General features: G+C 36.4%; 1 protein-coding gene across 2 annotated transcripts in view; it reads right to left on the bottom strand.

Annotated features, from left to right (window-relative positions):
• The window catches only part of Fstl5 (follistatin-like 5), a 654,395-nt gene that overhangs the window by 240,147 nt on the left and 387,431 nt on the right, over window positions 1–26,817 (bottom strand). For both annotated transcript variants that reach the window (NM_001271195.1, XM_087628612.1), the window contains 1 exon segment: window positions 4,482–4,648. In NM_001271195.1, coding sequence (NP_001258124.1) covers window positions 4,482–4,648 — 167 coding nt within the window.

Here is a 26,817-nt window from a genome sequence, read left to right as displayed (position 1 = left end):
TTTCAGAAGCAGAGATAAACTTACACCTGTTTTGTGAGGTTTAATGTAGAATCTAGGCTATTAAAGTACATTTTGGTAGTTATAGCTATTACAGTATTCACATATTCTGATATGTCATTAAAGATGAAAGCCAGGATCCCGGGTATGATATAAGACTTAGCTTCAGGGCAACCATTCCAGCAGTGTCTTTGCACTCTCTTGTGCTCAGATGTCTATAACCCTTGACATAATTTAGATTGATATACAGAGCAAGATGTTGAAAGAATAAATGTTCAAGGAATAGATATGCACAAAGTTTATGGATATAATTTGCATGTAATTTTGTCAGTTCCAGCATTTAACACCACTGAAATAATCCACAGTATCCTTTGTAGCAAAATGACTTAATGCACTATTCAAAATAATTTGAATGTCATGCCATTAAAAGGCCACATCTAGAGTGCAATGCATAACATGAAGGCTTTTGAATAAGTATTTTATACTTACAGTAAAAATATGTATTCATAGAATATAAGTCTAAGTTTACCTGAATATTCATTTTTTATCTACTAACCTGTTCTGTAAAGTGAAGGTTATATTAATATAAATTATATCACCTTTTATTCTATATTTTATGAAAGCATTTTGTCTCTATATATAATCAGCATTGTCATGTTGCATTTGGCTTCTTGTAAAGGTAGAAAATTATTTATACATATATATTATATTATTATATTATATTATATTATAGCCATTTTACATAGTACTGAATTTACAAGAATCTACTATTTATATTTATACTAAAGTTTAACTATATTGAATTAATTCTTTATTATAAAAAATGGCAAACTAGAATTTTAATCTGAGTAGTACAATATAATTTTACTTCAATGTTTAGTGTATGTGAGAATAAAATGTATATTAATAAATAGCAAATTAGCCATTGATAGTATAAATAAGATACATAGACGACTGTGTGTGGTTGATAAATCCATTGTTTCTAAACTAAAATGAAACAGTGTAAAAATTATGGTCTCTAAGGGATTGCTGGTGGTGATTATTCTACTTTTAGCCCCTACAGTTGCTATATAGTGAGTGTTCAGTTCTCAGTTATGTCATGTCTGTCTCCCCATTCATCATCTGCCCACCTATTTCCTGAAGATGTCAGCCTCACTTCTGTTTACTCATTTTTCCAAACCTAGGTAACTTAAAAACCAAAAACATTGGTTAGCATTTGCAAGAATTTGGCCAGAAGTTGAAGTGAGGATGCACACAAATCCATTCAGCTTAATGAATACAATGACCTCTTTGATGGTTTGTATATGTTTGTCCCAGTGAATGGAACTATTAGAAGGTGTGGCCTTGTTGAAATAGATGTGTCACTTTGAGCATGGGCTTAAGACCCTCATCCTATCCACCTGGAAGCCAGTATCTGCTAGCAGACTTGAGATGAAGATTATAGAACTCAGCTCCTCCTACACTATGCCATTCTGGAAGTTGCTCATGTTCCTGCCTTAATGAGAATGGACTGAACCTCTGAACCTGTAAGTCAACCTCAATTAAATGTTGTCTGTAATAAGAGTTGCCCTGTCATGGTATCTGTTCACAGCAAGAAAACCCAAACTAAGACAGAAAATGGTACCAAGTGTTGGGTATTGCTGTGATAGGCCGGGTCATGCTTTTGTTTGGAAGAATGTGGATTTTGGAAAGCAGTGGAATGCCTTAAATGGGTCTTAATGGGTCATCCTAGTAAAAATAAGGAAGAATTTGTTGCTGAGAGTAACCTGAACTGTGATGACTTGGCCCAAGATGTTTCAGAGAAGAATTTCAGTATGTGCAATAAAGACTGTTTTTGTGGCATTTTGGAGAATAATGAGGCTACTTTTGCCCTTGTCTGAAGAGTCTACCTGAGGTAAAGGTGAAGAGACTCAGATTAATTACATTGACAAAGGACATCTCAAAAAAGCTCAACAAAGACTTTGCTCTCTGGTTAAATCTCATGAAGTGTGTTTTTGAGCAAGTATAGCAAGCTTAGAAAGGAAAGAGATAAAATATATGGTTCAAATATTAAAAAGGTCACCAGGAAGAGAAATGGAACTGAATCCTTTGTTTTAGGAGAAAACAGGTAGGAAGCAAAACACCACCCAACTAAATTTAGATCCAGGCATGGTGGTGCACTCCTTTAATCCCAGGAGAGAAAGATAAACAGATCTCTGAGTTCAAGGCCAGCCTGGGACAGCCAGTTTTAGGTGAAGAAAAGCTTAAATCCAGGAATGGTGGTACATGCCTTTAATCCCAGCATTACAGGAGACAGGGCCATGCATATCTCTGAGCTCAAGGTCAATCTATAGAGCAAATTTCAGGAAAGTCAAGCTTAGACAGAGAGGGAGTTGGAAAACAAAACAAAACAAAACAAAACAAAAACAAAAAAAACCTAGTAATAGAATTGGGCTTGGGGGATGTTCCAGTCCTAGCAAGCAGCAAAAATCCAGCAGCTTTGGCCATGAGTCTCTGTCCTTAGATTAGAAGGGACTACTGGGACAGTTGATGCTGGTCAGCTGGAGCTAAGAAATTAGCAGTGACTAAAAAGAAACCAGCATCACTGAAGTGAAATATTTCTGGGAGGGGGGTGTTTTCTGAGAGCACAAAGAAGCTGTGTTCCAGAGATAGCCGAGGTTGTACCTCATGCTGCAACTGTACTTGGTAATGTGTAAGAGTCATCCAGGTGATACTGGTTTTGAAGCACGAAGGGGTCATGAAGAGCAACTGACCTTGTATTGTGAGAGGTAAGTTCGAGAGGTCACAGAACCTACTAAGAATCTCCTCCTATATTAATAAATAAACATAATATCCAGCTACCTTCTAATTATACATCCTCATACCCATAGCAGCATTTTCCTTTCAGCCTTAGTCAGAGAAGCTTCTCTTTGCAACTCTGGTTTAAGAAAAGGAAACTCAATTGCAGAGAATAAGCTGACTAGAGAGGTGGGAATATATATTGCACTCATTCACCCCAAGTCTCAGGTAATATTGTGGAAGAGAATGTGTGTAAAAGCCAGAGACCTGGAAAACTGCTCTGAAATAGTATCGTCTACATATGACAAAATGGTGTACCTATGAACTCTCAATGACTGTGGCTGCCTGAACAAGACCTTCAAATGACTCAACTGGTCAATATCACAGTATGGATAGGGCAAGGACTCAAAAATAATCCAGCCCTAGTTGAGAAGTTACAGGCCTTTAGAAATTGCTGAAGGGAAAGAGAGTTGGTAGGATTTTAGGGATATGGCACCTGGTAAATTGTCATTTTCTGATGGTCAGCTGAAAATGTGCCTGTAAGCAGCACTAAATCCTTCAGGATAAGTGTGTGTGTGTGTGTGTGTGTGTGTGTGTGTGTGTGTGTGTGTGTGTGTGTGTGTATGTAACAGTACACAAAGACATGAAGTTGAATAGCACATATGGGGGTTGGTAGTGGTTGTAGAGTAGAATTGAGGGGTATATAAAATTAAAATGCCTTCATATATATGAAATTATCAGGAGTAAAATAAAAACTATTCAAAAAATAAAGATCAATAATTTGAAATAGAACTCCACTTCAATTCCACATAATCCCCTATTGCAAATTCATTTCTTCAGAGAAAGTCGTGCTATCAGACACATGCAAACACACGTTCTTCTAGAATGTACTCCCTAAGTATCTGGGACTTATTAACAAGTGCACAACACACAATAACTTAAAGCATTTCTTAAGAGTCAGTATATGTATTTTAGAAGTACAAAAGGTACACAAAGGTATCCCCTAGATACATATCTGCCTTCCAGAACTCATCCCTAGTACCATTATAGACTGGAAATCCATTCTGAGAGTGACCTATAGATATGTTGCATAAATCAGCAATATAAATTTCTAACTTAATAGACACATTTAATACTAAAGAAATATGTATTTTACAAAACATAATTCATATTTTTATGTAACTTAATATTATTCCTCCCTAATAACTTTTACTAACTCTAAGCAAACACACACACAGGCATTCACATGCACTCTCGCACACACATGCACCATAAACTCAAGTACATTACCATACTTCTTATGTGTGTGGAAGTATTAACATTTTATTCTTGAACTCAGAACATGCACAATTTCATCCATGCAAATTTGAGCTTAAATTACTGTGTTTACTGAAATAATTATTAAATGTGGTTTTACTAGGGAGGCAATTTGCATTTTAAACCTAAAGAGATATTTATAAAAATGTTGGGATGATATATTCTCTCACTAATGCACTACTACATAATCTTACTATACCAATATAAATTATTTGCATAATTACAGATGCTCTGTTGGGTACCTAACAATTGGTAGAATGGATATACAATCTTTTAATAACTCTTTTCTACTTTGTATCCAGATTGATTTAGCTCACCAGATACCACAGAGCCTGAGGTAAACCATGCAAGATGCACACACTGGATAGCCTGTTTCACGGTGTACTCACATTGATGTCTTCCAAATCTAAATTATTTAGAACAATGTTGTTCCTCTTCCATATGATAGGGGGTCTCAGTGTCCCCACAACGGCACAGCTCAGAACAGCACTCTGTCCCACGGTGGCTGCGGTAATGCTTACTCTCTGATCTTCGGGCAGACTCAACTGGATCACCTCTGCAGTGATAAAGCGTCAGTAAATTATTGGCGAGTAGGTTATTTTCCAGCATTAATTAGTATGAAGGTTTTGAATAGATGTGACTTTAGCTTTTAATTTGAATAACAGAGAAAAAAATGAAATGAGGAAAGGAGTAAATTGTTTCAAATTAAAGGTCAAAATGACATTTCAATTTAGTTGATTGACAAGCATCTTCATGAGGAAATGAACTGCTAAACATGAAATGAATATCCAAAGGAGAGCTAAAATAAGCCTGGCAAACAGCACCTGAAAAAAGAAATAAATTATTTAACTACCAATTCGACACATACTGTGTCATCAGCACTGAAATAAAATAATGCTGTTTATTGTTTGTTGTCTATTGGATTTATACTATACAAGAGGTGAGATCATTGTGGCCCAGCCTCAGAGAAGAGTTGCAGAGCTGAATGGGAAAGATACATCATTAAGCAAGAAACCATAAATAGACTCTAAAAAAGTAGATTTATTTGGGAGGTTGTAAGAGTAGAAAAAAAAAAAAAAACACCTCAAATTTCACCGATCACAGACTAATGAAATGGCATTGTGTCTTTTTTCTCCCTTTGAGTGTTGATACAGTATAGTCATTTCTGCTTTTTTAATTTTATACGTAAACATTTCTTGTGCCTCATACTTATATGAGTGTCAATGACTAATGCAGAGGCATTAGCACATTTTTTGAAAATCTAAATGTGCTTTTTCTCTTTTCTGTCAATCTTCACCAGTTAAAAATTAACGGACGGGAAAGGGAATAACACTTGAAATGTATATAAGAAATACTCAAGTTAATAAAAAAAATATAAAAAAAATTAACGGACGGTCAGTGACTCCCATTTTTGCACCCATGTGGATCTCCCTCCCCCTGTCTCTATGAGGGTGCTGACCCACCAACTCCTGCCTCAGTGGTCTAGCGTTCTCCTATCCTGGGTCATTAAACCTTCGCAGAACCACGGGGCCCCCTTCCCAATGATGCCAGACAATGCCATCCTCTGCTACATTTCCAGCTGGAGTCACGGGTACGCCATGTACTCTTTGGTGGGTGGTTTAGTCCCTGGGATCTTTGGGGGGTCTCGTTTGATATTGTTCTTCCTACTGGGTTGCAAACTTCTTCAGTTCCTACAGTCCTTGCCCTAACTTCCCCATTTGGAGACCCCTTGCTCAGTCCAATGTTTGGCTGTGTACATCTGCATCTGTATTTGTCCGGCTCTGGCAGAGCCTCTCTTGGGGGATAGCTATACCAGGCTCCTGTGCGTAAGCACTGATTGACATCAACAATAGAGTCTTGGTTTGTTGTTTGCAAATGGGATGGATCCCTAGGTGGGGCAGTCTCTGGATTGCCTTTCCTTAATTCTCCACTCCACTCTTTGTACCTGCATTTGCTTTTGATAGAAAGAATTCTGGATTAATATTTTGGAGGTGGGTAGGTAGCCCACAGGATATGGTCTCTACAAGTTCTAATTTGAACTGGTGTAGTAACTGTAATTTCTCCCCAGATACCTCTCATCTGTTCTCACCATTCAAGGTTCAATTTTTTTCTTAGTTCTGTTCTTTTAACTTTATCTGTCTTGAGGAGAAAAACAAGTGAATTTTATATGCTTTAACCATTCAACAGTGGACGTTGGGAGTTTGGTACCGTCATCACTCTCAATACTGCTAGTGGCATGATTTTACATTAGAAGAATAGGGCAGACATGATACCTACATCATCCCTATGCCCGTGGGAAGGGCTCATGCTAAATGATTTATGTGACATTAAGCACAGACCTACACACGAATAACTGGGGAAGTCAGAAATAGACAAACTTCTATTCTATTACACAGTATCTTATATCCAAGACAAGAAGAATTGTTACTTAGGGTCTTAGTATTTTCCATTATTCAAAAAGTGGGTAAAATAGTCTTTAAACTAAAAGCTTTTATTATAGAGATTCAATCCAATATCTTCTTTTTAAATTACATCAGAAACACTGAAAAATACATAACAATTACGTTGCTGAGTCATTCGTATAGACACTTTAATTTTTCTCAAGATGCACTGATATTTGCAATTTTCTGATGCTTCCTGAATAACAGAAGCATGAGAATATTTTCCATCTCTTATTCTTCAATATAGGTCCTTCCAAATGTGTTACATGTATATGTATGCACACACACACACATGCACACATACCTATAATATATACAAACACATGAATATGCATGAACCCATGGTGAAATATACAAATACATATGAATAAGCACAACTAGTGGTTTTTATCCTGATTATGAATAGAAATAGTGTGAAATTTCCAGATAATTGTTTAAAACCAGAATATTTTAAACATGAAACATGGATATCATAATAACTATTAATAATTATCTCTATATTTCTGAATTACAGATTCTATGCTCTTTAAATAACATAAGATATAATGGAAACTCCAATCTTAATAACAATATTAATGTTAGCTAAGCAGACACCTAAATTATAATTGTTACTAGCTTACATCTTCAAAAGCTTTCTCCTAAAATTGGTATGTCATTTGAAATAATTTTGCTTTTTATAGTGATGTATTACATTATTAATTAAATAACATGATCATCAACATATATATTGACAATGGGTTGGCCTTCTAGATTGTTTTGTAAAGGGAACCCATAATTAGAATAAAGAATTACTACTCAGGCAACATTAATATGTACAGAAAACTTTCTCTAAAACTATATCTTAATTTAGTTTAAAACACTTGATATATTAACTTATTAACTATAGAAATTTTGAAAAAGTATTTAGAATTGCATATATTCCTAGATATATTACAGAAAATTTTATCCACAAAACAATAATTTTTATTAAAACTAATGAAATTCAGATCAGCAGGGTCTCCCCTTAGATAAACTGAGCAGAAAGCCTTTCCTCTATATGGCCACCATGGCCATCTTTAGTCTTTATAATATAATTTATTTTCTAATATTAAAATTAAGCATCTTTATTCTTAACTTGTAATAAGAATACTTTAGTGGTGAATTATTTATGCAAACATGAACATTGTATGAATTAGCATATTCTGTTATAATATGTATATATGCAGCTATCATTTAATTTAAAACTATTTTAAAATTCAGCAGGATAAGGGGTGTGTTTCCATTTTGTGTGTGTGTGTGTGTGTGTGTCTGTATGTGTTTGTGTATGTGTCTGTGTTTATATTTGTAAGCTTATAAACAAAGATTAAAAGAAAACTGCTGAAACATAGTCTTTTATGTGTTTTTGCTTGAAAATATACCAATGATAGCATTTTTTATAGAATTCTATAGTGTTGTCTTTGGCAACTTGTGTTCAGACTACTGCTTGTAGCAATCACAGTGGTCATTTTAGTTCTCTTCACTACAACTTTACTCTAGTGATAAACACTTTAATAAAATGAGATTTAAGAAAAGTCATATGTAACATGATGCCAAGTATCGTCCTGTACATTGCACCTCAATGAATCCTATGCTTGGAGAGCTGAGCTAAGAGAATTACAACTTTAATTCCATTTTGAGCTACACCATGAAATGCAGGTTAAAAACAACAACAAAATCCCAAAACAAAAACAAACCTACATATATTCTGCTAAAAGTAACCTGTGTGGAATATACATAGTTTTCAATTTTGCTGTCTCATGAATATCACATCTTCAAGGATGATCTCTCTAGAATTCAAGGGAGGAAGCCTAGTTCTGATGATGCTATATCTGGCCACATGTTTTTAAGATTCTGAAGATATGACATATCCACTATAACTCTTTTTTCCTCCTGTCTGATAATTTTGCAAAACAAAATCATGTAAATTACTATCAATTTTTTTATCTTCTGGCTTTAAGAAATATACTTGTTTGGCATACAATCAAGAAAACTTGGTTTGTGACTTCAACCTTAAGTGAACAGCTGGGTATGGTGACATGTATTTGTAACTCCAGAGCTAAGCAAGCAGATAGGAAGGTTCTTGCTGCTGACTTATAGGCATAATGTTACTGTGCACTGTGTAAAGTTTATCCTTGTATTATTCAAATGCTGCTTTTTCTGCACCCATATCTGGTTGCAATCTAGACATTTTATTGTAATGCTTATTCTAAAAATTTCCTTCCTGAATTTTGTGGAAACGTTGCTCTCCATTTATTCTCTGATTTGTCCAGAAAAGATGATCTGCCAATGGCTGAACAGTGGAGAGAATAGGACTGGGATTCTGATCCTAGCCTGGGTAGGAAGAAAGAATTCGCAAGGAGGAAATGGTCCAGGAGTCACCAAGGGAACACACCTGGTGCCAAGAGAATCAGATCAATACTAAAGGCATGTTTCTTGGGGATTTGAGCTGAGTTAGTTTAGAGGAATAGAATATGTAAATAATTGTTCAACTAGAGTGTTGTGAAGCTCTATTAAATAAATCTTATAGTCTCTGTCTCATTTACTTAATGGGAGCTAGCTGAAATAGAAAACAAAAATTGCCACTTTTAAAATTGCAATAACAGTGGCTAGCGAGCTTAGACTAACAACCATCTCCAGATTCCAATGAGACAAACATAATAAGAATGTTTCACGAGGTATGACACTTGAGATTTGAGATTGTCCTGTTTACATACAGTGTGTGTGTGTCTGTGTGTGTGTGTGTGTGTGTGTACATACCCACACACATTTTCTTTGATTTTTTTACCCCATTTTGCTAAAATCCTGATTCATTCCCTATTTGTCTCTCATTAGAAGAGAACAGGCCTCTAAGAGATAAGAACAAAATATGACAAAATGAAATGTAGTATAATAAAACAAAAGGCATCAGATTGAAGTTAGAAAAGGTAAACTTACAGAAGAAAAGCTCCAAGGAAAAGGCACAAAAATCAGAAACCCATTCATTCTCGCATTCATTCATCTCAGGAATCCGATAAAAGTACAAAACTGGAAGCTATACATATAGCGATATATGTGCAGGTGACCTAGTGGAAACCCATGTTGGCCCGGTGCTTGCTACTTCAGCATCTGACAAACATGTTTAAAAAATAGATAGATAGATAGATAGATAGATAGATAGATAGATAGATAGATAGATAGATAGATAGCCAGCAGAATTTAACTCCAGAAGTAAAAGTCCAAAAGATAAATTCATTCTAACACCGCTGACAGCTGAATATTTATAAGAGTAAGCCGAAACTAATTTTTATTTGGCCAAAAGAGCCTGTATTATGTGACTTTATACAGCTGCACGGAATGAATGAATAAACCATAGTACATGTGAAATTGTATGTGTATCTGAATGTCCTTATGCCTACAGAGGCTAGAGTATGTATGTGACACCCCTTTCCCCCAAGGCTGAAGATATCGGACATGATCATCTACCTGGTGCTTATAACCAAACTTTAGTTATCTGTAGGAGCAAAACATGCTTTTAACATCCCAGCCACCATTCCAGTATAAAAAATTAGCATAAGACATATATATTCTGTGTTCTGGAAGAAGACAGCTGTCTCTCATAGGAAGGACAGCACCTGTGGCCAAATTTTTATTTAATTTATATCTACATAGCAAAATGAAGAATTAGTAAATAGAAAATATGATAAAAAGGAATTGTATAACATAAAATGTATAAAGATATTCATTAAGTAAAGATGAGGCTAATGAAAATGAGCTTATGTCAAATCATGAACCTAAAACAACAAAAGTAATAGAGTAAATGATACAAAGACAATATTTGAAATTGAGTTTTTTGTAGAAAATAACAATAAGTAGATTGAAGGTGCTGCATAGATCTCATGCAAAGTAATTGAAACTAAATGAAATCACATCCATAAAGTTTACAATGAAATTAAAGAAAAGAAAACAGAGAAATCTTAAAATTCTACAAAGGTATAAATTACCTATTTAGTAGTAAGATGAACTTGGCAACCTCTTATCAGCAACAGTTAAAACGAGACAAGGGCTTACTTTTTGTACAGTTATGATACAAAATAAATCTTATCTCAAAAATGTTATGCACAACTAATCTGAGAACAAAGTACTTTCTCCAGAAAAAGAAAATAGAATGTAGGTAAGAAGCAATGAAGGAAGGAAGGAAGGAAGGAAGGAAGGAAGGAAGGAAGGGAGGAAGGAAGGAAGGAAGGGAGGAAGGAAGGAAGGAAAGGAGAGAAGGAAGGATGGAGGGAGAGAGGGAGGGACAAGAAGGAGGGAGGAAAAGAAGGAAAGAGCAGCAAAGAAAAAAGGAAAGAAGAATCAAAGAAAAAGAAGGAAAGAGGAACAAAGAAGAAAGGAAAGAAGAATCAAAGAAAAAGAAGGAAAGGAGAATTGAAGAAAGGACACAGAAGGAGGGAGGAAGGGTAATGGAAGAAAGGAATGATTGAGACAGTTGGGGAAGAAGAGAGGAAAAGAGGAAGGAGGGAACAAGCATAGAGAGGAATGAGAGAATGGAAGTAGTTGAGGGACCCAGGGATGGACTGACAAGTGAGCAAAGTCTTTAAGGCTGCCTGCCACTGGGCTTGAAGCTGTTTCTCTAGCAGAACACAAAAGATTTAGCTGGAAGCTCTAAGTTGCACAAAGGAAGTTAAAACAAAACTGAACAATAAAATCAAAACCCACAAGAGCAGATTTGAGCAGATTTACATAGGATAGTAGTGAAGGAAGAGAAAAAGAAGGGAACCGATGTAAATACAGTGCATACTTGTGAAATAAAAATAATAATTTGATTTAATAAAAGACCTGGAAAAGAATTATAAGCAAACCTTCCTATTTCAAGTGTCATGTTTTCGAATGCTTTCATAATCTTGGTTAAGGAAAAGATGTCTTAAGTGAACCACAGAACTCTAAATGTTATACTAATTATTAAATCATGAAAAGACATTGTTAAGAGACCAAATCCACAAATCATTGAGCAGCAAATATACTGCTAATAAATCTAACAAAATTACATGTGCAAAATGAATAAAGATCTCCTGCAGATGATTGTAAACTGTTCAGCAATAATAACAAAAGATTTGAACAAACGTTCATGGATGGCTTTAAGCTACTTGGCCAACAATACTCTGAATAAATATACTGCTCAATACACAATGCAGTCAGGGGAAGAAACTCCCAATCCAGATCCTACAGGACTGGCTTGCAGTTATGAATAGCAATAATAATGGTTGATAAATACATGGAGGTATGCAAGTTTTAAATACTTTAAACAAGAGTGCAATTTACATACACACTTTTTTCTCCACTCACAGGTAAAGGCAAAGGCAAACCTGTCTATGTAGACAGGTTTCCCCAGACAAACCTAGCCCGTGTTTTACAGATGCCCACAGTTGTGAAGCCAAGAAGCAACTTTCAGGCATCTGGATGAGTTAGCACAAATGCATAAAGGAAGACAGAATTCCATGGGGATAAGGATCTTCATGATTCAGACAAGTGCACTTTTTATGTTTCCTAAAGAACAGGTAGCGGTATTAGAACATTTCCTAAAACTGAATTTAGGATAGAATTATTTCTGCCAAAATTCTGAAAGTATTTGGTATTTTGATGATAAGCATAGTAGAAAGCACTGAAAAGATAAGAACAGAAATATCTCCGTCGTAACATTGCTGGGAATGAGACGCTTTGGAAGAATGAGAATAGGATCATTTGTGCAAGGATACACATAACACACACACACACACACACACACACACACACACACACACTCTTATGTATTCAAAAATCCACAAGCACAAAGTACATTATGGAAAACATAAATCCTACTAAAAATAAAGATATGAACAATAAATAACAGAAAATATTATCAACTGGGCAATATTGTATTGCTCCTATCCTCCTACCAGTTTTATTTCCATTGAACTGGGGAATTTCAGCAGACTACTGTCTGTTTCTCTAAATCCCCCGATTTATAAAATAAAGATGGTAATTAAACTTTTAAGATGAATGTGAACATTATGATGTTGAAGTCTTAGTAAGGTGACTTCTGGTTTTGGTCTCAAATAAATCATAAACACACTGAAGCTGGCTTTACTAAAAATGAGCAGCTGATACATTCTGCATTGAGATGGGCATTAATTCACTACACTTATGATTATACATTAATTTTCATAATTTATTTAATATAAAAGTCACACAATTGTTAAATGCATTAATTAATCACAACTACAGCTTTCACCCTTGTGACCGTAGGCTTCAGATGCTCCAGTCTGAGTCCAATCTTTAGAAAAAGATGCTCTTGGCATTACTCTGAAGTGCATGTATGCTTGTAAACACCACTCAATATCATAATAATCCCTATACTGCATGTAAAATGTATCTTGAAAATACTATTTAAAAATAATTTGAGAAGTAATAGAACACTGAAATAATCAAGCATATATTCCCCACATAATATATTATAGATCCACATATTAAAGAATTTTGATAGTACACTTTTAGCTTGTGGAAGACTAAACATGTATGATGTTTCATGTATAAGGTGACTGTAATCTGACATAGACCTGTAGGCTCATGTGTCTGAACATGACCTGTCAGCATTGTTTGAAGAGTTTTCAGAGTCTTTGAGAATGGTGCCTAAATGATATAGGAGGCCACTGGGACAGGTCTTCAAAGCTATATATTTGCCAATCATCTCTCTTGGTCAGTCAATAGGACATGACAATCTTCCTAGCAGTTTCACAGATACAGATGCTTTTGCTCCCACTGATATTTTTTCCAAACAATGACAGTTCATTTGAAATTTGAATTTTGAGCCAAAGTAGATACTTCCTTTCTTACGTCACTTCTTTCAGGAATTTGGTCTGTACAACATGAATAGTAGCACAGGATGCTCTACAATTTTTATTATAATCTAATTGGAATTCATTCTCATCCCAGAGTTCTATGCATCCAGCACTATAATGGCATTCAGTTTAGCAGATCACAAATATTAGTTACAGTGATCAACAATGGTTTCAAATAATCTAGCATCCATTTGGAAAATGATTTCTGTCAGGCGAAAGCAAGCAGTTAAAGATCCTGTGTTTCTTCAATCCTAAAATTGGTCTAAGAGAATTCCAGATTCCTGTGTTGGAGATAATCAATTTATGCATTATGTTTATTTCTTCCCTTTTTAAAATTATGCACAGGCAGAGAGGGAAATTACACTCTGTTTCTTTTTTGTGTTAAGGTAGAATTTTGCCATATTATATTAAACAATTTATTTTATATTATTATCTAATTAAAAGAATTCTGCTGAAAGACTACTATTTACCTAGTGCCTCACTGTACCACTGACCAGTTGGGGCGAGATCCGAGCATTTTCTGTCATAGGAAGCCTTCCAGGGTGTGTCACTTTAAAATTTTACAGCAAAAGTCCTGGGAACTGGGAGCAGCCTACTCATATTTGGCCACTCTTCCTGGGTCCAAAGCTGGGCCTCGGCTATGCAAATGCTGAAATAAATTTAACACTTCATCCAGAATTAATTAGGCTATTGTGGGTTGACTGAGCTCATCAAAATGCCAAGTTTATGCTGGAACATCACATCCTTTATTGACTGTGGGAATGCAACAGAATTAGTCACAAGCATCAGAGGTGAGTCTGGGAATCTCCCTTGCAGTACACGGGTCAAAAGCTTCAGAGGATTGATGAACATACAGTGAAGGGAATGGACTGGTACCAGGCAGGAGAGTTGGTCTGCTAATGATCTGTCTTTTAACTCCAAGACTTGGATGACTCAGATCTTGCTTTTTTTACTGTTCAGGGTTTCTTTGAAAGGGTGTGTGTGTGCCAAAGTCTTGCTTCTTTACCAGATTTATTTTGTATGCAAATCACTATAGCATTAACTCAGATACACTGCAGAAGTGGAGTTTTGAAATTTAGTTTCTTAAGGCTCCTCATCTCAGCAATTATTTCTACTATTCTTGACAAACCAGGCTAAACATCAAATCCAGCCTACCCAGCCTCTTTGGCATAGTAAATTTCACTTTTAAGTTCCTTGTTATCTCTTGCCCAAACTTTATGACTGAACCAACACAACTACCTAGAGAAAACACAAAGATTCTTCATATGTGTGTAAGGGTGAGTATTCCAGTCACCTTACAGCAGCAGCACAGGGTGGAAAGCTGCATCCCTCACCACCCAACAAACATGGGAATGGAGCCAGTGTTTGTCTCTTTGCAGGGCTTGCCCGGCATTCACCAACTCCATCTTTTCTGTCTGATGTTTCAAACAATGAATCTTTCTTCTTTCCTCTTGAAACCCAGTCAAAATACTATTTTTCAGGGAATATTCTCAGCTCAATGGGGGGAAAAAAGTTAATTATTCTTTGCAAATCATTCATAGTAGTAATCCAAGAATGGGAACTTGGGAATGTGGTTGGTTCTGTTTAAGAGTATTCACATGTTAATAGAACTCATTTTAATTTAAATACTTCCTTAACCACCAAAGTGTTAAAAGAACAATGCCTTTCAGAGGAAAAACCTCACCACTTTCAGTAGCCAATTGCTAGAATTAAAAAAAAAATCCAAGGTCTCCTTAAGATACCCTCAATGAGGACGGCTCCAGTTGCTTATGTAGCAGAGGACTGCCTTGCTGGGCACCAATGCGAAAAGAAGCCCTTGGTCTTGCCAAGCTCCATATCCCAGTGTAGGGGAATGTCAGAGTGGGGAGGCAGGAAGGGGTGGGTGAATGGGTAGGGGAGCACCCTCATAAAAGAAGAGGGAAGAAGGATGGTATAGGGGATTTATAGACAGGATACCAGAAAAAGGAATAACATTTGAAATGTAAATAAGTATCTCTAAAAATTTTTAAAAAGAAAGAAAGAGAGAAAGAAAGAAAGGAAGAAAGAAAGAAAGGAAGGAAGAAAGAAAGAAAGAAAGAAAGAAGGGAAGAAAGAAAGAAAGAAAGAAAGAAAGAAAGAAAGAAAGAAAAAAAGAAAGAAAGGAAGAAAGAAAGGAAGAAAGGAAGAAACCCTCAATGAACTCCAGGCTTGCAGAAAGAGTATTCCTAGTTATAGGCCCCTGACCACATGGGACATTTTTACTTTAGTAAAAATGCAACTGTAGATCCTCATGACAACTTTAGGATATAACCGTCTTATCCCTTGATGGTTTTTATTATTGCGATTTGGTATTAACTAAACAATTTGAAGCTGTGTCAATTCATTGCAGGGTCTCATATATGCCAAACAGGAACTGTACAACAGAAGAACATTACCAGCTCTGTACAGTGTTAAATCTTTGAGACAGACTGACTCCACGACGAGCTTCAAATTGGCAATCCAGGAGACTAGGCCTAAGAACTGGGCAATTCAGGCAAGCCCAGGCAAGTCAGTTATGACAAAAACTGCCAGGCTTCAGGCAGCTATCAGAAACTGCCCTGCCATCAGAAGCTGCCTGAAGCAAGAGCAACTGGTCTGCAGCAGTTTCTAGCACCAACCCTACTGCCACCATGGAATGTCCCTAGAGATGGAGTAAGATGAAGTCACCTACTCCTGAATCCCTAATGTGGCTTAAATCAGGCCTGCAAGCTCATTAGGGTCTCTCTGTCTTGGTAATAGGAGAACCCAGCAAGCAGAATAAAACATTCTTTTGAGTTTACATACTATGTGACTCCTGGGTATCATTTTTTGGTGATTAATAGACCCTTATATTCTAGGACATCTTTTTCTAGAGGTCCTGTGACATTCTGTAAAATTTAATCACTGGGGACTCTGGTGCCGTTATTTCAGTGTCTTTTGGAGGGCAAGAGTCTCTTTAATGACCATTCTTCTTTAATGATTAGCAATCACAAGTGACCAGAGCCATCATGGTAATGGGGTCTCCCCTAATCCGTAGTGCCTTCTAGGACTTGCACACTTTCCAACTACAACAGTAAAGTAATCCTTAAATATGTTCATGTAGCACAGCTAGTAGCTCTGATGTGATTGTCTCACCTCAGCATCCTGAGCTTCTTTAGTTTGTCTGCTCAGACACTTCCTTGACAGTAAGTAATTTGGTTCTACTTATGAAAACTAACCTTTTGTTTATACCCTCAATGTCTTCACTCCACTCATACTTCAGTGGGAGTTTAAAATCAATTAATGAGAAAGTGGGAACATTCATTTAAGAAAGGCCCAGAACACTGTTAATTGCAAATGTATACTGTTAGTTTTACCTTTAAAGACTGGAAATAATTTCTACAAAACAATGAACAATTGTGGAATTGGTTTATGTACATTTCTGTCTATATACATTGTTTTAATCACCACATGTCCTTCTATTTGCGTCTATAAGACATAATCTTTTTTTTAAATTTATTTAATTCTTAATAATAATTCATTGGTTTCCGGGCAAACATCCCCCTCCCCCCTCCCCTTCCTTATGGGTGTTCCCCTCACAACCCTCCCCCCATTGCCGCCCTCCCCCCCCACAGTCTAGTTTACTGGGAGTTCAGTCTTAGCAGGACCCAGGTCTTCCCCTTCCACTGGTGCTCTTACTAGGATATTCATTGCTATCTATGAGGTAAGAGTCCAGGGTCAGTCCATGTATAGTCTTTAGGTATTGGCTTAGTCCCTGGAAGCTCTGGTTGCTTGGCATTGTTGTACATATGGGGTCTCGAGCCCCTTCAAGCTCTTCCAGTTCTTTCTCTGATTCCTTCAACGGGGGTCCTATTCTCAGTTCAGTGGTTTGCTGCTGGCATTCGCCTCTGTATTTGCTGTATTCTGGCTGTGTCTCTCAGGAACGATCTACATCCGGCTCCTGTCAGCCTGCACTTCTTTGCTTCATCCATCTTGTCTAATTGGGTGGCTGTATATGTATGGGCCACATGTGGGGCAGGCTGTGAATGGGTGTTTCTTCAGTCTCTGTTTTAATCTTTGCCTCTCTCTTCCCTGCCAAGGGTATTCTTGTTCCCCTTTTAAAGAAGGAGTGAAGCATTCACATTTTGATCATCCGTCTTGAGTTTCATTTGTTCTAGGCATCTAGGGTAATTCAAGCATTTGGGCTAATAGCCACTTATAAATGAGTGCATACCATGTATGTCTTTCTGTGATTGGGTTAGCTCACTCAGGATGATATTTTCCAGTTCCAACCATTTGCCTACGAATTTCATAAAGTCGTTGTTTTTGATAGCAGAGTAATATTCCATTGTGTAGATGTACCACATTTTCTGTATCCATTCCTCTGTTGAAAGGCATCTGGGTTCTTTCCAGCTTCTGGCTATTATAAATAGGGCTGCAATGAACATAGTGGAGCACGTGTCTTTTTTATATGTTGGGGCATCTTTTGCGTATATGCCCAAGAGAGGTATAGCTGGATGCTCAGGCAGTTCAATGTCCAATTTTCTGAGGAACCTCCAGACTGATTTCCAGAATGGTTGTACCAGTTTGCAATCCCACCAACAATGGAGGAGTGTTCCTCTTTCTCCGCATCCTCGCCAGCATCTGCTGTCACCTGAGTTTTTGATCTTAGCCATTCTCACTGGTGTGAGGTGAAATCTCAGGGTTGTGTTGATTTGCATTTCCCTTATGACTAAAGATGTTGAACATTTCTTTAGGTGTTTCTCAGCCATTCAGCATTCCTCAGCTGTGAATTCTTTGTTTAGCTCTGAACCCCATTTTTTAATAGGGTTATTTGTCTCCCTGCAGTCTAACTTCTTGAGTTCTTTGTATATTTTGGATATAAGGCCTCTATCTGTTGTAGGATTGGTAAAGATCTTTTCCCAATCTGTTGGTTGCCGTTTTGTCCTAACCACAGTGTCCTTTGCCTTACAGAAGCTTTGCAGTTTTATGAGATCCCATTTGTCGATTCTTGATCTTAGAGCATAAGCCATTGGTGTTTTGTTCAGGAAATTTTTTTCCAGTGCCCATGTGTTCCAGATGCTTCCCTAATTTTTCTTCTATTAGTTTGATTGTATCAGGTTTGATGTGGAGGTCCTTGATCCACTTGGACTTAAGCTTTGTAAAGGGTGATAAGCATGGATCAATCTGCATTCTTCTACATGTTGCCCTCCAGTTGAACCAGCACCATTTGCTGAAAATGCTATCTTTTTTCCATTGGATGGTTTTGGCTCCTTTGTCAAAAATCAAGTGACCATAGGTGTGTGGGTTCATTTCTGGGTCTTCAATTCTATTCCATTGGTCTATCTGTCTGTCTCTGTACCAATACCATGCAGTTTTTATCACTATTGCTCTGTAATACTGCTTGAGTTCAGGGATAGTGATTCCCCCTGTAGTCCTTTTATTGTTGAGGATAGCTTTAGCTATCCTGGGTTTTTTGTTATTCCAGATGAATTTGCAAATTGTTCTGTCTAACTCTTTGAAGAATTGGATTGGTATTTGGATGGGGATTGCATTGAATCTGTAGATTGCTTTTGGTAAAATGGCCATTTTTACTATATTAATCCTGCCAAACCATGAGCATGGGAGATCTTTCCATCTTCTGAGGTCTTCTTCGATTTCTTTCCTCAGTGTCTTGAAGTTCTTATTGTACAGATCTTTTACTTGCTTGGTTAAAGTCACACCGAGGTACTTTATATTATTTGGGGCTATTATGAAGGGTGTAGTTTCCCTAATTTCTTTCTCGGCTTGTTTCTCTTTTGTATAGAGGAAGGCTACTGATTTATTTGAGTTAATTTTATACCCAGCCACTTTGCTGAAGTTGTTTATCAGCTTTAGTAGTTCTCTGGGGGAACTTTTGGGATCACTTAAATATACTATCATATCATCTGCAAATAGTGATATTTTGACCTCTTCTTTTCCGATCTGTATCCCTTTGATCTCCTTTTGTTGTCTGATTGCTCTGGCTAGAACTTCAAGAACTATATTGAATAAGTAGGGAGAGAGTGGGCAGCCTTGTCTAGTCCCTGATTTTAGTGGGATTGCTTCAAGTTTCTCTCCATTTAGTTTAATGTTAGCAACTGGTTTGCTGTATATGACTTTTACTATGTTTAGGTATGGGCCTTGAATTCCTATTCTTTCCAGGACTTTTATCATGAAGGGGTGTTGAATTTTGTCAAATGCTTTCTCAGCATCTAATGAAATGACCATGTGGTTTTGTTCTTTCAGTTTGTTTATATAATTGATCACGTTGATGGTTTTCCGTATATTAAACCATCCCTGCATGCCTGGGATGAAGCCTACTTGATCATGGTGTATGATTGTTTTGATGTGCTCTTGGTTTCGGTTTGCCAGAATTTTATTGAGTATTTTTGCGTCGATATTCATAAGGGAAATTGTTCTGAAGTTCTCTTTCTTTGTTGTGTTATAAGACATAATTTTAAGCAATATTATTACTTTGAGACTACGGATCTGTAAAAATCTTATGTCAATACAGAATAATTATAAGCACTCCAGAAAATTAAATGCTATCTAAATATCAAATAAAGTAGACTCATTGTCATCTATCTCCATTACCCAAAGAAGGTGCATGAACCATTGTGAAATCAAGAGAGTGAATGGATTGCCTAAAATAAAATACTGGAATTAACATATGAGATGTTAAGTTACATCGGTATAAATTACAAGTGTGTGATAGTCTCAATAGAGACAAGCAATTTGTCAGCAATATTCATTTATGTGAAAGTAAGGCCCCGTATAATAAATAATAAAACTTATGTTTTGTCAATGCTTTTACCTGGAAATTTGTTTTACATCAATTTGTTATTTGCCATAAGCTTTGCAATTTTTTTGGAGATTTTTCTGGGATACTCAGTCTTACTCAGTAAAATAAAATTTGTAGACATTATTCAATAGAAAACAATGCTTTAAAATGTAACTGAAGCCATTATGTAACAAATTCATTTTTATTAATAATTAGAGTCTGGCTAATTTGTAGATTTCTAAAAAACAACAAATAAAATCTATATTTTATATAGATAAAAAATACATCACATTCTCATTCAAATAAAGTACTAATCTCTAATCTCTATTGAAACTATTCTGGAATAACTGCATGTTAATACGATAGTTTAAGTAAAATTCCAATATGTAACATGTAATTCTGAGTGATATAAATTATATAGTTCATTTTACTATAGGATATTAATTTACATTTCTGTGATTTATATAGAATTTTATTCTTAAATTCCTGAAAAAAATTACAAAATTTCTTTATGTTTACTAATAAGCAGCACATTCCTTTGGTGTTTACTAATAATCTGTGAAGGAAAAAACAAATTATTTTAACATTTTAAAATCTGTTTCCCTTCAGGTTATTTTGAGATGATCAAATACTATATTATGCATACAATTATGAAAGAAAATGATCTTATTTCAGCTGGTTATCATTTGGAAAAGTATTTAAAAAATTGAAGGATGGGTAGAAAATATTAACTTACAGATTTTCACTAGCAATAGAACTTTTTAAATTCAAGTATATATTTTGGTTAAAAAAATAAAACTTGAAGAATTAATCTTGTCTTTAGAAATGTATTTCTTTAAATACACATAAGTTGTAAACAAAAGAAATGAGGAAAAATGTTAAACACTTTCTTATAGATGACTGAACAAAAAAATTATACAAAAATAAAAGGCAACAGAGTGGACATACTAACCTCCCATAAATAGATATATACAACTATATAAATATATACATAGAATATAAATTATCCTGTGTGAAGCAGGTATTAAATTTATGGGCAACTCAGAACAGAATTATCCTCCCAAACTGGGAAAATTTACCAAGAGCAATATTAGAAGCTCGTCCTCAGCTACAAGGGTGGACATGGTAGAAAGTAGAACAACAAAAAATGGCTAGAGGTATTAATATTTGCCAGGATCAGTTACTAGGTGATTGACAGTACACTGAATAACAAAGTCAACTTGAATTTAGTAATCACACCTTGGTGCTTTGTTGTTTAACCTCTTTAAATTCTTGGGACAAGTTTGAAGTATCCGAAAAGAGTTCTAGGTTATTTACTTAAATTATACAATGGCCAACACAAGCCTTCATTGAGTTTTTTCCAGGATACACTTAACGTATAAATAGAAGAATATCAGATTCAAAGGACAAACAAATATTGATCAAATCTTTGGCTTTTGAAAATGCTAAATCAGGATGGACAAGGGTGATTAGAACTTTAAAAGAAAGATCAGCACCAATAGAAGAGTGGATTGGAAATATAACTCATATTAGATCTCGAGTACATGATGCTACTAAGAGAGGAGAGAGAGTTTCTTAAAGTTTTAAGAAAAATCAAAATGCTAAAGGTTTAACTGTAGTAGACAAAGTCATTTGAAAGGGGACTATAGGCATGGCATTTCTAAAAGCAATGTCTTTTCTAGAGATAATACAAAAAAGGTGGCCCGCATTTTCTGTACCATGCAGAAGGTGTGGCAAAGAACAGTATTACTAATGAACGCAGATCAACAAACACAGGCAAGGTAACCTTTTACTATCAAGGACTGCCCTAGAGGACATACCACAGGGCCAAAATCATTCCGGGTCAATATCAACATTGGGGAAACTCATCCACAGAGCAATTGAAAAAATAATGATAGGTGCCTTATTATTTGCACTTGAGCCAGGAGCAGAATCTGAGCTCTGGATTTGAACCCACAGAGCCCACATCCCAGTTGCAGCTCTACTCCCCAGGTATTCTGACATACCCAGAATCACAGGCTCACAAGCAGGAAAGGTTCTAGTCAGAGACAGGGAGGTCAGAAAACACCAGAGATAACCAGATGGTGAGAGGCAAGCATAAGAACATAAGCAACAGAAACCAATTTTACTTGGCAACATCAGAACCCATTTCCCCCACCATAGCAAGCCCTGGATATATACCTATAAAGCAAGATTCAGATCTACATTCTTATTTTATGAAGATGATAGAGGACTTTAAGAAGGACATAAGTAGGGGCTGGGGATTTAGCTCAGTGGTAGAGCGCTTACCTAGGAAGCGCAAAGCCCTGGGTTCAGTCCCCAGCTCCGAAAAAAAGAACCAAAAAAAAAAAAAAAAAAGAAGGACATAAATAATTCCATTAAAGAAATACAGGAGAACACAAATAAACAAGTAGAAGCCTTTACAGAGGAAACACAAAAATCTTTTAGAGAAATACAGGAGACCATAATCTATCAGGTGAAGAAGTTGAACATAACCATCCAGAATCTAAAAATGAAAATAGAAACATTAAGGAAAACAAAAAGGGAGATGACCCTGGAGATAGAAAACCTAGTTAAGAGAATAGAAGTCATGAATGCAAGCACCACCAACAGAATACAAGAGATAGGAGAGAGAATCTCAGTGGTAGAAGATAGGATACAAGACACTGACACAAATGTCAAGAAAATAAGAAAAAGCAAAAAACTCCTATCTCCAAACATTCAAGAAATCCAGGACACAATGAAAAGAAAAAAAAAAAACCTGAGAATAATAGGTATATAAGAGAGTAAAGATTCCCAACTCCAAGGGCCAGCAACATCTTCAACAAAATTATAGAAAAAAAACTTCCTGAACCTAAAGAAAGAAATGCTCATAAACATAAAAGAATCCTACATAACACCAAACAGCTGGTATCAGAAAAGAAATTCCTCTTATCACATAATAATTAAAACACCAAATGTACAGAACAAAGAGAGAATATTAAACACAATAAGGGAAAAGTCAAGTAACATATAAAGGCAGACCTATCAGAATTACACCAGACTTCTCAACAGAGACTCTAAAATCCAGAAGATCCTGGGCAGATGTCATACAAGAACAAAAATGCCAGCCCAGGCCACTATACCCAGCAAAACTCATAATTACCATGGAGGGAGAAACCCAGGTATTCGAAGACAAAACCAAATTAAAAAAATCTTTCCATAAATCCAACCCTACAGAAGATAATAGAAGGAAAAGTCAAATACAAGGAGGGAAACTATTCTTAAAAAAAGCAAGAAATTAATCTTTTCACAACAAATAAAAAAGAAGAGAAACACATGAACACAATTCTTCTTCTAACAACAAAAATAACAGGAACCAACAATCATTGGTCCCTAATATATCTCAATATCAATGGAATCCATTCCCCAATAAAAAGAGTTAGACCAATAGACTGGATACATAAAAAGGATCCAACATTTTGTTGCATACAGGAAACACACCTCAGGGACAAAGACATTACCTCAAAGTAAAAGGCTGGGAAAATTTTTCCAAGCAAATTGTTCCAAGAAAAAAGCTGGAGTAGCTTACTTAATAATATTGACTTTCAACCAAAAGTTATCAAAAAGATGGGGAAGGGTACTACATACTCATCAAAGTAAAAACCCAATAAGATTAACTCTCAAATCTGAACATCTACGTCCCAAATGCAAGGGCAACCACATTAGTAGACACATGGGCAGATGTACCAATAATATTACCGATATCTTGGCATCCAGATTGACCTCCTTAGGAGCTAATTATTCAGCTTCTATGGGAACATTATCTCATATAAAAGAAAATGCAAGATCCATTGACTGTATAGCTCTTGGTTTAATGGTTTATCCTAGGGCTGAGAGTCACCACAAGTAGGAGAAAGATTTTTTTCAGTAAACAATCTTATGGTTCATGCAACATTCTTCCTTTTTGTCTAAATAAAAGACTTTCTCTAACATCAATAAACAATGTACAATACAACATTACATTCATAATGTACAGGTTATCTACATTTGGTGAAGTTGGAAAAATAGTGAACTATTTATCCTATCTGTACCTAAATCACTTCTTATCATAGCTTTCATTATCAAGCTAAAATATCTTCTTAGACTTAAAATATTTTCTTAAATCTTAAACTTATATATGAGAGTTTATAACTATTTTGTCTTCAACCCCACCTGGGACTTGAGAAGGAACTAAGTAAAGAGGAAGTTCAGGCAAACAGCTTTCAAAACTGTAGAAATGACAGACACCTCTTCCTCCTGGACAGTCACCGTAGATTCCTCTGCAACATTGGAGCATCCAACTCTTTAATGTATCTGGCCCAGAATATATAAAAGATTTTTTTCTGTGAAGCAGGAATCTTGAAGGACTTATCTATTTTGTCCTGGAAAAAATTGGGAGGCAACATTTTTGTGTTCTGCTTCTCCACAGTCTAGAAACATACTGTCAGCAGTTGAGGCAAGGGCAGTTTTGCCCTGTGACTAGAATTGCCACATTCAAAGCAAACTCTATATGGACATTCTTTACATGCCCAATAGCTTCTTTGAAGTAGTACGTGGGTACTGCCAGGAGCTGACATGTCTAATTGTCATAGATGCCATAAACAATAAACCAAAAATATTTTATGTTTTTAATTGTTTATTAGATATACTTCTTTACTTTCATTTCAAAGGTTATTCCCCTTCCCGGTTTCCTGTCCATAAGCCCCCATTTCCTCCCCTCCCCTTCCCCATACAGGTATTCCCCCCATATATCCCCCTTATTACCACCCACCCATTTTCCCCTGCACTGGGGTCCAACCTTGGCAGGACCAAGGGCTTCCCCTTCCCCTGGTGCCCCAGCAAGGCTATTCTCTGCTACATATGTAGTTGGAGCCCTGGGTCAGTCCATGTATAGTCTTTCGGTAGTGGTTTAGTCCCTGGAAGCTCTGGTTGGTTGGCATTGTTGTGTTTATGGGGCTGCAAGCTCCTTCAACTCTTTCAATACTTCCTCTAAAAATGCTATCTTCTATAGATCTCGGAGGATTCTGAAAACCACCAATCTATTTCAGTATATATGAATATGCAAATGTTGCTTGTTACTATTTGTTCAAGCTACATATGCTTGTTAAAGATAAATACAAAATATTTGTCTCCTATCAGAAGAAACACCTGGAATAAAACAGGAAAACAGAACAAATCAAAACAATAAGGGACTATTCACAATCTTTTGGTATTTGTTGTCTCTAATACTTTTCTTAAAGCATAAAATTTTTATGTCTTCCTACTAATATTTATAAAGATTAGTAACTAATTCTAGAAGTAAGCTTCATTTTGCTTCCTGTATGTGTTTTCGGGTTTTGATTTGAAGCAAGTAACTCGGAAAGAAGTTTGTGTACCTCAGCTGTATTAATCAGATTGTGATCCTCAAACCTTTCTGAGAGCAGCTGAACAAAGTTCCTAACATTAACCTCTGGGGTCCCCAAGAATATGGCAGGGCCCTGCAACAATAAATCATCTAAATTGTGGTAGTGCTACCACTAGGTGGACGTATGCCATCCCTCTTCTGTCACAGTGGAAAACTTTGGCTGACTTTGGTGTTCTACCTAGCCAGGATTTCCACTAAGCTGACAAACAACACCTAAATATCAGATTACGGTTTCAAACTGCCTAGGATAATAAAATTTCTGAGTTTATAAGAGACTGATAGGAATCTTTTACAGAAATTTGAACTCAAAAATACTTAATCCTAAAACTGCCAAATACAACCAACTTAACCAAGCTACTGTAAAAAGCAGGACAGAAATTGCTTCATTATTGTAAATAGCCTTACTGTGATAGAGTTAAAATGGCTTCCTTTTAAATTACACAACAGTGAGATATGTTGAAGTATATTTGATCTTACTGTGAACCCTAGGAAAACCTGTTTCTAGTTGTGGTGTGGCTCCGTCCTAGCACACAACTATAATCCAAGAGCTTTCTGTAAAAGGATTTTAAACAGTCAATCACCCTTGAGATAGTGCAAGGAACCAGTTGACAGAAAGTGAACATTGAAAAAAAAAAACACAGATACTAAGCAGAAGTCAGGAGTGATAGAAAGCGCCACAGGAAGTAGATGGGAGGGACATTTGGGTTGAGGAAGTATTGAGAAGGCATAGGAAAGGGGAACTTCCATTTGTCATGACAGCTGAGGAGGAAGGTCAGCTGGGTGCTTTGCTTTCTTCTCTAAGCAGGCTTTCATCACAGCACCCGGCTCATCGGTCTTCAATGGTAAAATCAAATGATTGAAATATTGTTAAAAACAACCCCAAAGAGGGACTCCACAGGAAGGCCAGCACAGTCAACTAACCTGGACACTTGGGGAACCCTAGAGATTGAACTACCAACCAAAGAGAGAGCATGAACTACACCTAGACCCCACACATATGTAGCAGATGCAGCTTGGTCTTCACGAGGGTCCCCCAACAATTGAAGCAGGGGCTCTCTTTGAATGTATCGCCTATCTGTGGATCTCATTTCCCTAGCTAGGCTGCCTTGTCTGGCCCCAGTGACAGAGGAAGTACCTAGTTCTGCCGTGACTGTGTGTGTATAGGGGTGGAGGGATGGCACCCAGTGAGTCCTTCCCCTTCCCAGAGGA

Source organism: Rattus norvegicus, chromosome 2 (assembly GCF_021556685.1).
Source record: "Rattus norvegicus strain SHRSP/BbbUtx chromosome 2, alternate assembly SHRSP_T2T, whole genome shotgun sequence".
Taxonomy (NCBI): Eukaryota; Metazoa; Chordata; class Mammalia; order Rodentia; family Muridae; genus Rattus; species Rattus norvegicus.
Note: the sequence above shows the minus strand (reverse complement) of the source record. Positions and strands in the feature narration are given on the sequence as shown.